We start from the raw sequence: 13699 nt of genomic DNA on the forward strand, positions 1-13699 counted from the left end.
TCTACTCAAATACAGCTGGGTAACTCGTTTAGGAGAACAATCCCTGGTTTGGTGGCTCAACCCACTTTGGGTTTGTGTTTGTGTGTGTGTGTGTGTGTGTGTGTGTGTGTGTGTGTGTGTGTGTGTGTGTAACAGTACAGTTTAGTGTGTCCACACGTGATGGTGTGTTAGCATGCGTCTGTGTGTGTGTGTGTGTGTGTGTGTGTGTGAGGTCAGCGTTGCAGTGTGGACAGTGGGTCGATGGCGGGTTTATATATATATATATATTATATATATGTGTGTGTGTGTGTGTGTGTGTGTGTGCACAAAGAAGGAGACCAGGGGCATCAGGGCTGGTGGGGGCATCAACACAAGCCACAAGAACACATCTCCATCCTCCTCCTCATCGTCCGTCCGTCCGTCCCTCTCCGTCACCTCTTCATGTGACCCAGGTGTCCAGTCTCATCCTCTTGACGTTGGTCCCGTCCTGGTCCTGGGGCTCGGCCGACGACGGCCTCAGGAGGACCATGGCGGGCTGCTGCTGCTGCTGTCCTCCGGCGGCAGCCTGGTGGAGGAAGTCCGGAGCCCCGCCTCCTCGCCCCTGGTGGCCGTCGTCCCGGTCGCTGCCGTCGTACGAGCTGCCGTTGCTGCTGAGGCTGTCGACCGGCGAGCGGCCTTGGCCCCCACCTCCAGGCGCAGGGCCCCGGGGTAGGCCACCGACACCAGACCCTGACCCTGGAGCTGGATCTGGCCTCCGCCTCCGCCTCCCACGGCGCCGCAGGTGGAGCTGGGAGTGCTGCGGTCGCGGTTGGGTGAGACGGGCTCAGACTTGATGTTGATGTTGGGGTTGGTGTTGACTGTCAGAGCGGCGCCCTGAGATAACTGACCCATCGGCCTGGAGCGAAAGAGACAAGAAGAGAAGGATGGAAGGAAGACATGTTATAAACCTGGAACAGTTCGCTGGGATGAAACAGAATTGAGCCAACGGTGCAACAAAGCCAACGGCAGCTCGCTGTCTAAATGATGCATCAGCATCAACGTTTACCAAGATAAAGGCCTTTAAACACTGGGGACGGATAAACGACGGTTAAGTCTCGGCTTTTATTTTGAAAGGCGCAACTCAAACCATTCAACACAACGCAATTGGTTGATGCACAGAAAAGTCAACCTAGTTCCAAAAAAATAATACGTCACGTGAAAGGATTTCTTTTTTACTAAATATATATAAATATATTGACATGCAAATTTATCGCATGAAAACAAATCCCTGTGTGTTAAAGGCCTTTTTCACAGACAACGACTGAAGACATTCTGCAGCATTGCTATAAACCAGGCAAACGTTGGCTGGTGGACTTCAGCACATAAAGAACAAGGACACAGGAAACAAAAAGGACTACAACTGAAGCACAGTCCAGAAGCCATGCAGCCCAAACACCCTCGCACTGCAGATCTGGTTCGTTCAGGTTTCTGTAGCAGACGAGTAACTGTCTCAATGTGAGTATCAGTCCAAAGTAGATTTCATTCTGTTTGGCAATTTGACAAAAACATCAGTGTGCATTTTGGTGCTCTTTTCAGAACAGTTGGATTATGTCTTCTGGTAAAAAACTGCTCTACTGGAAGAGGATCAAAGCTCAGATTTGAAGGCAAAAAACCCCCAAATCTGCTGCTTTCAGAGGTCAAAAGTTAGTGGGAAAAGTATACAACTGTTTGTCAAAAACTCAGAGCTGTCTGATTAGCAAAACCTACCTAAGTTGATTATGAAAATGTCTTCTAACTCCTTCAAAAATCTGCTTTCGATTTGCTGGATGCTGGTTTTACATTTCTGTCTGACCGTTCTCAGAGGATCCAACGATCCAACTGTCTGGCGATGTTCAGACCAGAGGAGTGACGTAGAGACGCCGTATACGTCTCTGGTGTGGACCTGTCAATCAGTGTGTAGCCCCGCCCTAAAGCATCCCCTGCTTTATGGTCTGTTTGACTCTAAATGGAGCATCATTTACTAAATGAACATCATGCTGTATTGAAGAAGACTTGAAACTAGAGATTGAGACCATAAACTCATGTTTACAATGTTTACTGAGGGAATAAATCAAGAGAGAAGTAGAGTCATTTTCTCATAGACTTCTATACAACCAGAGGAGTCGCCCCCTGGTGGACAGGAGAGAGAATGCAGCTTTAACACAAAGCATTGACTTCCCTTTTCAGACCTGGAGGCTTCAGCACAGTTGCCTCATTGGATTCAATGAGTGGGCAGCTTTTCTTCCATGCAGTGCTGTTTACTGTCTGACAGCCGCTAACAGAGGAGGCCTGTCTCATCTTTATGGGCGACACTTTTCAAGAAAGTGTCAAACCACCAAAGTCTAGTTGTTAACTCTCTGAATATTGTTACACATTTCACCGTCATCGGCTATATGTGCATGTAAGTTATGTAAACGTGATCACAGTCCGAACTATAATCCCACACTAGCGCGTCTATAAGATGCTCGAAAAACGTCATTTCTGTTCCTCAAGGTGCCCAAAAATCTCCCGTCTGCGTCAGCGTCTGTGCCTCTACCTGCCACGACTCTTTGATCAGCCCCTCCACCCTCAGCCTCCTCCACCTCCTCCACCTCCTCCTGCTCCTCTGGCTGGAGGCTGAGTTGACACCGGATGATGACGCTGCACTGTTGCTCGCACCTTTTTGACGGCGTCTCGACAGGTTTTTTTTCGGATCGTGCTCCTTTCCTCCCCCTCCTCCCCACCTCGTCTTGACGCGGTCGATTTCAGTATTTGAAGCTCCCAATTACGGCGTTTTTTCAGCCCCTCGGGTGTGTTCTAATATGTCATATCATGAGCCATCTGCAGCGCTGTATCTCTAATATTCCCTCAATTACTGGCAGACCGAGAGGGGGGGGGGGTTAAGATAGCACTCCTCCAGGCGATCTGGGTCTGCGGCACTCAAATGTGCCTCGCTCCAATTCTGACACACACACACACACACACACACACACACACACACACACAAAACTCATGCACTCTTGCTGTCTTACATACAAATGCCCCTTCCCTTCTGCACAAACACACACACCACCACCACACACACACACACACACACACACACAAATCCCTCGGCCCGCTCCGTCTCTCGCCCCGTGCCCACTTCATCAAACCTGCACGTCGTGGTTTCAGGCCACGGCGCAGGTAGATGGATGGCGGTGCCACGGGGGCGCCGGTGCTATGGCTAGAAAACGGCAGAGTCAGCAGGGCCGGTGACAGTGATGAAGGCGAGAGCGGCAGGCTAACCCCCCCCCCCCCCTCCCAGCACTAACAACACAGCGAGCACAGCCAGAAGCAGACACTTGGTTTCAGCGCAGTGTGATGAGATACGGCCGTGTTTCCCAAAATGCTCTGCTGCTCTGAGGACCAACTCTCCTAAACTCTTAAATAACATTAAAATCAGGCAGATTTACTGAAGTAGACGTTTCCATAACAAAGTGTTGTACATAATTAACAGTTTGTTAGTGAGTTTGACATTAGTTGTCTTTGCATATTTAAAGGGACACTCCATCACTTTTACACAGAATGTCCCCGTTACAAACTTGGGTAAAAAGTTTACCAGGTGTGGAGGTTCTAATGAAAAGATGACATGATTGCATCATGGGAAATGTAGGATTGAGACAGACACTAAGATATCTCAGCCTTCCTTTTGACTAGTGAACTACATCACTGCACTATACAACACAATCTATAATGCCGATCTGCTCTTTATCAATCTAGTTTTGGCGTCAGCTGCAGAGTTGCCTTCTCTCCAACATAATGGAAGTACATGTCAATCTGCTTGTGTTGATAAAAGCAAAAATGAAACATTTGAAAGTTCCTCAACTGGATCTGTTAAACCTGCTGGAGTACTTTATTTTTTTTTTCTCATTTTGTACCTTGTGGAATCATTATCATTTCTTAAACAGGAACAGATATTTGCTTAATAGTGTGATACATTTGTACGTTCAGTCTTGTAGTTCACTAACAAATTTTTAATTTCTTCCCTAATCAAATTTCCATTTGTTGTGTCCTTTTCCTAATTGCTTTCTGCCTGCTTGCCTCCATAGGAATCACTCATGATTAATGCTCTCTAATCCAACACCTCTTCATTTCTGCAGTCTAACTTTCTGAACGCTGTGCTGAGGTTCCTCCTCGCAGCAGATATTTTGGGAGCAGCGGCGTGAAGTGGCTGAGAGGCTGAAGTGTAGAGAGTACAGTACCAGCAGAGGCCATCCTCCCTGCCAAAGAGCAAGTTGGACTGAGAGGCCAAGCTGTGGAGGGAGGTGGGGGTGGGGGTGGGGGGGGAAACAGATAAGCAAAGTTTTTAAAAAGGAAAAGCAGGGAAACAGGACGGAGGCCCAGTCAGTCCAAAAAGTAAAGTCTCCACAGCTGCTCGGTGGTGTTAGAGGCAGAGCTGCTGCAGCAGGAAGTGTTAAAGCTGCTCTCCTATAATCAGCGTTAATAAAGGTGAAAGCATTAGATGTTCCTGAAACGAGGAATCGTCATTAAAGGAATACACCGTACATTCTCAGACAGCGTATGAGACACACAGTTGCTCCTGTGTCTCTAGTGGGGATGAAATAATTATACATTTTTTTGCAATAATTTGCAGACAGTAGGATTGAACATGACAACCATATACTACTGATTTAGTTTGTCCCTCTCCGTCTCCCTCTTAAGGCCTTCACACACCAGAGACGTGACCCATAAACAACATGAAAATGCAAAAATACTCTGCAGCACTTTTTCAATAAAAGGTTTTAGAGATTATTTCAGGCAGAGAACAAACCACCTAGATCCTATTGAGAGCAGTGTCTGACAGTCTGTCTGAGGTGAACTGTTGTAGACTAAAGCTACTGGAAGATATTTTACTGAGGTTTCTTTTAGTGAATTTTAGTTTCCCCTGGTAAACAGTGTCTATGTCTAGGGCTTTTATTGTGAAAGGTAAGAACAGAAAGAGGGGATCTTTTTCACGGTTGAAAGGAGTAATAAAGTTTTCTGTTTTGATTTGAACTCTATGAGAGTACATTTTGAATATGACTGTTCCTTCATTTACAGTGCAATCGCCCAGAAAATTCACTTTTTTGCAGCATAATAACTATCATGTTGTGAAAAAATATATTGACATGTGAAATAAATGCACGATAAAGACACTCCTGGTATGTAAAAGGCCTTTAGTCATTATTTTTTATTTTTTATTTCACAATTTACGGTAAATGAAGTTATTTGTTTGTTGGAATCCAACATAGAAATCTCCTTGGTATCATTTTAGACACTTTTACATCCAGCTCTAGATTGCTGCATGCAAAGTCTGATATTTAGTTATAACCAAGAAGTAATCATCATATACTGTACTATACTATTGTCTTCCATTGTAGCTGGTTTTCACATTCTGCAGTCTGGGAGAACACTGGTTCCTCTGGGAGAGCTTCCACTGAGCAGCCTCTCATAGCATGTGTGCATTGTGCCCTGCAGACTAACGGAGTGTCCTGTAAGCAATTTAGCATCGTGTGCACTGTCTGCAAGTGTTTATATTCCTCCTAAACCACAGCTGAGAGACGGAGGGAGAGAGACAAGAACAAGGTGAGAGGAGCACGAGGAAGAAGAACATTTTCTCCACTCGGTCTGCTGCACACTGGTGGGTTTGTAGATGTGTACACGGACGGGTCAAACTGACAAAACAACGATGCACAAGCAGACAAACGACCCTAAATGTTGTTCTGTTTATTCCCGGCTAAAGCGTCCCAAACGGAGGCGCCGTGTGCCGACAACGCTTCGACCTCGGTGAGGAAACAAACAACAAATGGCATCCGGAGAGCAGCTCTATATAAACAGGCAAACAAGCTGAAGGCGAGGCGGTGTCAGGTGTCAGCCGTGGCATTAACATTTAGATTGGGGAGTGATGGGGGGGGGGGGAGTCAACAGGTGGATGCCGAATTAAACGGAGTCTGACAACGGAGCAGGAAATAATCGGAGGAGGACTGATTAAAAAAGGGGGTGGGGGTGGGGGGAGGAGGAGATGACAGGAAGCATCTCCTCACGGTGAGTTAAAGTGTGGACGACAGCGGAGGACGAGACTCCGCTCACTCTTTGGTTCAGAAGGAGCCTGTTTGCTCGCTGAGATGAAGTATAAATAAATAAAAATGAAACTCTTCGTAGCATGTCTGGGCTCAGAAGTGCCCACGTCTGTCCGTGGCGGTTTGGAGACAGCGGATCAGATTCAAGTCGTTCTTATTCAGTAAAATCTGGATTATTGTTCCCAATGTCTTCATGAAGGTCTAAGATATTTTAAACCACAACAGAATACATTCTGAGGCAGCGCTTTCTATGACGCCTAAGTCTATAATAGGTTATGAAAATACTGCTTATAGAAATGTTTAATCATAGTTATAAGAACTCATAAGGCTTTTTAACAACATTATAAAGCATTTCATAATGACTTATAAGCTCAAGTATCATAATACTTCATCATTTCCTTTGTAAGGATCATAGTGTAATACATTATAATCTTTACATATTGCATTATTATCACTGTTATGATGCATTTTAATTCTATTATCACTGGTTGCTTTAAGTAAAGTGAAAAACTATTATTACATTTATGCAGGAACACAATTTCATTTACATTTTTAAAATACTACTTAGAGTTACTTATAATCACATTATAATGCCTTATGAAAAATGTTATAATGTATTTCAACTGTGGAAATTATAATTCACTAGGATCCTTACAAAAATATTATAATTTACTATGATTATAAAGCGTATTTATGAGTCAATAACTAACCTTTTTTTTTTTTAAATCATCAACAGATTATTTTCTATATATATTTGGTCAATGGAATAGAAAAGCAAACGTGTTATTCACAAGTTGAATTTAAAGATTTGTTTTTCTGGATATCCATCTGTTAACATCTAAAAGGTGTGTGTAGCTCTGTGTGTGCGTGCGTGCGTGCGTGTGTGTGTGTGTGTGTGCGTGCGTGTGTGTGTGTGTGTGTGCGTGCATGCGTGTGTGTGCGTGCATGCGTGTGTGTGTGAGCTGCTGGTGGTGAGTGTTAACTAAATTCTGCTCGACCCCCCTGGAGTCGCAGCTGTTGTATACAATAACAAAAAAAAGCTATTATCATACTTTCATGGACAATTTTCAGCTTGTCAGACGGAGAAACAAATAACAGTCTCACCGCTGACAGCTCACATTACTGCAAGTGTCTTCTTTTAAACACCTCTCTGTGTGTTCTGAGCAGCTGTACAGACTCCAGAATGCTCTATATGCACAGATATGTTAGTAGCTGGGCTTGTTTTCAGTGTGTATATCTACCAAACAGAACTAGAATCAGAGGCCAGATTATCAACTGATTATCAGACTCCTTCAAATTCCAGACTACATTTCATTTAATGTCTTCTCTCTGAATAACTGGCTTTGACTGCTCCGCCACGTCTAAATTATTCTTTTTGGTCTCGCCGCTGCGTCTGAGGGAATCCACGTCTACGTCTCGCTGTCGACAGCTAAATGGCTGAAGAGTGATATTTCTACTGCAGTGAGCGAGTCAGAGGCGCAGAGCTGTGCACAGGGCCCAGAGACTCCTTTCATCGGAGAAGCTGGCGATGCACCGCCGCGACGTCTCCCTCTTTGCTTCGTGACACTTCCAACGAGCGTCAGATCTCCAGCTCGAGGGTGGCAACGAAAAACTGAACTGAAAGGTGCGACGAAGTACACAGCAGAGCAACAACAGGCATGACAATAAACACACAGATGGAGGGAAAAAGTCATGTAATTGCATGGATTCTGTCACGGTGTCTTTTGGGGCTTGTTTGGGCTCACAGCAGAGTAACTGGAGCTGAGCCGCACTAGATGCGATCATGTCATTCACCTCAGGTTAGCAGCAAAATTGGAGATGCAGTTAACCATCTCTGCATTCTGTTTCTCTGCACCCCACATGCTGTGGAGACAAAGGGGGGAGGGGGGGAGGACAAAACAAGAGGCAGTTACAAGCTGCTCTCCCATCCACAGGTTAGCCTAGCACAGGCCGGCCGCTCACACAAAGAGTTAGCGGCTAACGGCTAACACTGCATGAGCCTCGTAGAGCGGCTAGAGCTTTGGAGGAGACATCTTTGGAGCTCCAAACATACCTGTGATGAGCTAAGTAGACAACATGATGTAAACACCTTTAAGACAAAGACTTAAGTAACTTAAACACAACAACACTGATAATAAGTGGGTCATATTAGAACTTATCTGGCCTTATCGGCTGCAAGAAAATGTTTTTAAGCAATTTGAGTGTCTTAATGTGTAGAAAACTGTCAAAGGAAATAAAAATCATGATGAAACACAAAAGTTGCATGGATAAAAATCAGTAAAGCTGACATGTGACACCAGCTGTGGTTGCTGTGATTTCAGACTAACTTCAAAGCTCTCGTCCTTTTTCAGGAAACCAATTTTCATTATCAGAGCAAATAGGCAAAGTTCACCATTTAGATTTTTACGTTTTTTGGAAAGATCACCGTCTGTCTGCTGAGACATAACAGTCTCATCTCAGCAAGCCCTTCAGAAATCATGTCTTTAAACTGTTTCAAATATAACGTTTAATCGTTCTGTAAAAGTTAACGGGGGAATTTTGTCGAAGTTCTTTAGCACTTTATGGTACTTAAGTTGGACTAGTGGGACCATAGTTTGGCTAGTCTGAACAGATACTTTTGGTTCATTTTCTATAAAGTGCAGATTAATAAATGCAGATCAAATGTACATGTCTGAAGAAGCAAATTCATCTTTCTCGTCTCAAGAGCTTCACAGACTTTCAGATACTGCTCTCAATTTATTTTACTCTGGGTCGACACTTATTTACTGTGTGCACAAAAACCGTCTCCTCAAGAATTCACTTCATAATCATCACTATTATTTGTGGACTTCATTTAGCACATTCTGCATGCTCTCTTTGGCCCAGATGTCAAGCAAACATTGGACTTCCGTACCAAAGGTCAATTAAAGCAGACTAAATGTTGGCTTGCTAGTTGAGGCTGTCCTGAAAGCATCCTCTGTAGGATGTGTGTTCTAAAAGTGAACTTTCAAACTTTTAAAGCAGTGAGCCGGTCCAGCCTTTAAGGTATAAAACTCCTGTGTGTGTGTGTCTGTGTGCTGGATAACACAGCTAACAGCCTAGCCTCGCTACCAGGAGCTAAATCAGAGTGGGACTCCAGTGGGAGTCGGAGCTGAGCGTGGGTTGGGTTGGGTTGGGGGGGGGATGTAGGTCAACACAGAGATGAATCAACCACAGCTGGGTCGATGCTTCAGCTCCGTATGGGAGAGGTGCTCCAAGTGTTTTATGTGTACATGTTACAGCTTTGCGTGCTGAATCAACTGATAAAAAAACAATCTACTGGTCGTTTGTCTCATGGGGGAAAGGTCAAAAGGTCAAAGGAAATCAATCTCATTTATGAGAGTGTCAAAATAAAGAGAAAAAGCAGCTTACACCAAGTTACTGAGCGACGCCAAGCTGATCTGTGACTGTTGCTGTTGCTGCTGCTGCTGTTGTTGTTGTTGTTGCTGGGAGACTGGCGGTTGCTGTTGCCAGGCAGCCATGTTGCCAGGCACCAGCCCCGGTTGTGTGAACGTCTGGAGCGCTGTGAGATCCGCACTCGTCAGCTGGTACTCTGAGATTAAGGGACGACAGGGAGGAAGAGAGAGAGGAGAGGATTGTTTAACATCACACGACTTTCTGCTGCATCAATATTAATCGGGGCTAATCCATATTAATGGAGACCTTTGAAGTGGAATCATTCCAGAAGCTCTCACACAATGAACAAAGTGAATATTCATGGGGGTTTGTGGCATCACACTGCGAGGTTTTCAAGTCTTTCTACATGACACTTAAGATATTTCACGACATAACGCAGACTTGATCTTTTTAACTTGAATCGATGTTTTTTATCTTTTCCGATGTGAACGCACACACGATCAGTTAGAGCCGCTGAAACGTCTTACCGGTGTTGTAGGCCGTCTGCATGCCGGAGAAGGGCGCTAGGAGACTGGGTGTCGCCACGGAGACCACCGGTGTGGTGAGCGACTGGGAGCCACCTAGCCGCTGAGCAGTCTGGGAAGACACAGAGACGGATGGAGGCAGGTTAACATTTGAGACAGAGGAAGTGGAAAAGGGTGATTAACCGCCACTGTGGGTTGGTTCTAGGGCGTCTACAGCTACAATAAGAGTAGTGTGATATAATGTTTTATTATATATATAAAAACAAAACAAGTGTAAGGAATCCTTACATAAGTATCTGCATCTGCTCTGTGTACAGTGTAGTAAATCATTTCTAAGACTTTTTGCGATTTTCTAATGGCAGTCAGGCACTGGTTAGGTTCAAAATGTTAAAGGTGACATATCATGCTCATTTTCAGGTACATAACTTCTATTTGGGGTTTCTACTCAAACATGTTTACACGCTCTAACGTTAAAAAAACACATAATTTTTCTCATACAGTCTGTCTGAATATACCTGTATTCACCCTCTATCTGAAAACACTTCGTTTTAGCGCCTGTCTCTTTAAGAAAAAGCCCACTCTTCTCTGATTGGCTTTTGATATATATATATATAGCGTGACTTCACCCCATCAGTTTATGGACTACGGTTTTGAAGCAATGAGTTAGGCATTCCAGCTGTCACCATCTTGTTTTTTTGGAACCAAAAGTACCATCCAATTCAGACTAAGAGATTTTAAGGTGACCAAAATGCTAAAGCATCCCCTGCTTTATGGTCTGTTTGACTCTAAATGGAGCATCATTTACTAAATGAACATCATGCTGTATTGAAGAAGACTTGAAACTAGAGATTGAGACCATAAACTCATGTTTACAATGTTTACTGAGGGAATAAATCAAGAGAGAAGTAGAGTCATTTTCTCATAGACTTCTATACAACCAGAGGAGTCGCCCCCTGATGGACAGGAGAGAGAATGCAGCTTTAAGACACTTCTGCTATGGCTTCACTATTCAGAACCAGATTATTGCCTCCTGGGTTCACCTTTACAAAGGTTGGTCTCATGCAATCGCTGGAGATACTAAGAAGGGGGGGGGCTGTATTTTCTAATAAGCCTGCATGTGACATAAGGAGGAGAACTAAATCTAATTGGCTTGTTGAATCACACATTTTCTGATCCAGGAAGCCAACAAACTGGGTTGTCTTATTTCACAATTTGTGATACCTTAATGTAAGGGCACTGAAAAGTGAGTTTTTCATGATATGTCCCTCTTAAGGAATTCTGGTTTTCTGGTTACTACTCTGATAAAAGAAGCTGAAACATCCATCTTACATTTACAACTAAACTCTTTTCTTTCTCTGATCTTTTGGATCCAGTTTCGTGAGGAAAAACCTGCTCCACTTTTCACACAGAATCTCGTCCCTTTTTTTCTCCTTATATGGTCTGAATGAAGGAGTTCACGGCACATGACTTCATCCATTTTCAACGGCAATAATGATAATGGTTAGCATGTGCTTCCCACTGTACAGCAGAGTGGATGCAGATAACCTGCAATGTGACTGAGAACTATTTAATTATGCTATTACTACTGAAATATTTCACTACAAACACAGCTGGTTCTACTTCTAGTTGAAATTAAAAAAATCCTGATTTAATTGTAACTCAGCGAAGTGCAGCCCTCAGTTGTCCTGCCACATTTGAAGTTTTATAGACAGACTAAATAAAGAATAATATTCTTTTAGACTGACTTAATGAACCGTTGCATCACTTTGCAGTGGAAGAGGTTTTCATGCATCGTGTCACAGGCAGAAGTGAGGAAAATCAAAGCACCTCGGTTCCCTCCGAGGCGTTTAACTTTCCGGCGACACTTTAACATCTGCGTGCAAGATGAGAGGTGTCTCTCGGAATCTCAGAGGCGCCGTTGGCCCGGCAACGCTGTCGCCAGGGCCCCGGGGGCGCGCTCGTGTTATGTGGCGTCACGGGCGGAGAGGTGTTATGAGAGACATCGCCGTGCCGGAGAATCATGCTGACAGGAAACGCATGCATCGACAAGGCCGATGAGAGATGAGCGAGGATGAGTGCGTTTGTGTTGGAAACCTGTGTGTGTGTGTGTGATAAATGTGAGCGGAGGTATGCAAGGAATGAATGCATGAACACATGTCGGCATGCATGTGTGTGTGTGTGTGTGAGAGAATGGGTCAACATGTCCGTCTGTGTTCCAGGTTGGCAGACTTTGTGTGATCTTTCTTCAGTCTGATCCTCGGAGCATCGACGCTGGAGGATAAAAACCAAACATGCACATGCTGAGCGGCTTCCACGCACGGAGGAGAGTCAGCTGGTCGCTCCGGTTCCCTTCAATATTCCCTCTGCAGACTGTTTGTGCTGCACAAATGTCACTTTAAGCTCTATCGCATCGGCACAATATTAAAGCAAGCAAGTTTAGTTGCTTCATCTATTTGAAAAAAATATTTCTTGATTTTATATGCCACAAAAAGCAACATTTTTCAAAAAGAGTGGAGGGCAGACTCCCATAAAAGCCACTCGTGGAGGAAATAAATTTAAGGTACCAATAGATATTTTTTAAGTTAGTAAGAAAGTCGAAGTCATAGTCTGACATTTTAAGAAATATGCTAAATTGCTTTCTTGCCAAGAGTTAGATGAGAAGATTGATATCACTCACATGTCACTACACATGACGCTTACATTTTGTTTCGTCAGATTAACGAACGAGAAACAATAAGTGAGCTATAGAGGTGTTTTTTTAAAGGGGGCGTGTGCTGCTCATTTTCAGGTTCATATTTGTCTTTGGGGTTTCTATGAGAACATGTTTACATACTTTTATGTTTAAGAAAACACCTTATTTTCCTCATACTGTCTGTCTGAATAAACCTGTTTTCACCCTCTTTCTGAAATGCTCCGTTTTAGCGCCTGTCTCTTTAAGAACCCCTCCGGAAAAATGGAGGGGGTATATTCTAATAAGCCTGCATGTGACATATGATGGGGAGTCAAATCTGATTGGCTCGTTGAATCACATGCTTTCTGATCTAGATAACCCACTCAAAAATGGGATGTCTTATTTCACAGTTTCCCACTCAATAACACAATAACTGAAAATTAGATTTTTTTACGATACGTTTCCCCTTTAAGAGGTCAGAGAAAGACTATATGCTAAGATAGGTTAGCCAGCTGCCTGTTGTAGCTTCATGTTACCGCACACACATGAGAGTGGTATCGATAAGTTTGGTAAGTTTTTACCAAAAATGATTCCTCAAATTATTCTTTTAAAACTTCAAAAGCAAATTGCTAAGTGACCCGAGTGTTAATAAGTGTTTTTCTGCATAATTGAGTACTTTCAATGAAGAGGAATTTAATATTCAAGTCCCTGCCTGTCTTATTATTCTGTATTGTTCTGGGATTTCACCAGGTACAAACTCCTTATGAAGTTCAAATCTCAAGTCCTCGTGAACCCTGAACGCTACCGTCCAAAATCCTCCAGGAAACCAGAGCAACCAGCTGATTGGTTCTACCGTACGTCCGCTGCTCCGAGTTCACCGGCTGCTCCGACGCTCTTCAGAGCACCGTGTCACCGGGTCGACCCCCCCGCCCGATGGTACGCCGCTGTCACACTCATGCTCAGTGAGATCACACAGAGTTTCAACACCACATCCGTGAGGCTTAAAAAAGGTCCAGAAGTCTATTCACCTCACTCACCAACTCCAGCTCTTCCTC

The 13699-nt window shown here is 44.0% G+C and overlaps 1 protein-coding gene across 1 annotated transcript in view; it reads right to left on the reverse strand.

Moving 5' to 3' along the window:
* Nucleotides 1-247: 247 nt before the first annotated feature.
* Nucleotides 248-13699, reverse strand: part of mef2d (myocyte enhancer factor 2d) — a 95793-nt gene continuing 82341 nt past the window's right edge. The window contains 5 exon segments of the mRNA XM_054621072.1: nucleotides 248-661; nucleotides 664-874; nucleotides 7869-7937; nucleotides 9465-9645; nucleotides 9977-10085. Of these exon segments, the coding sequence (XP_054477047.1) occupies nucleotides 419-661; nucleotides 664-874; nucleotides 7869-7937; nucleotides 9465-9645; nucleotides 9977-10085 (813 nt within the window). The 3' untranslated portion in view covers nucleotides 248-418.

Source organism: Anoplopoma fimbria, chromosome 20, assembly GCF_027596085.1.
Source record: "Anoplopoma fimbria isolate UVic2021 breed Golden Eagle Sablefish chromosome 20, Afim_UVic_2022, whole genome shotgun sequence".
In the NCBI taxonomy this organism is placed as follows: Eukaryota; Metazoa; Chordata; class Actinopteri; order Perciformes; family Anoplopomatidae; genus Anoplopoma; species Anoplopoma fimbria.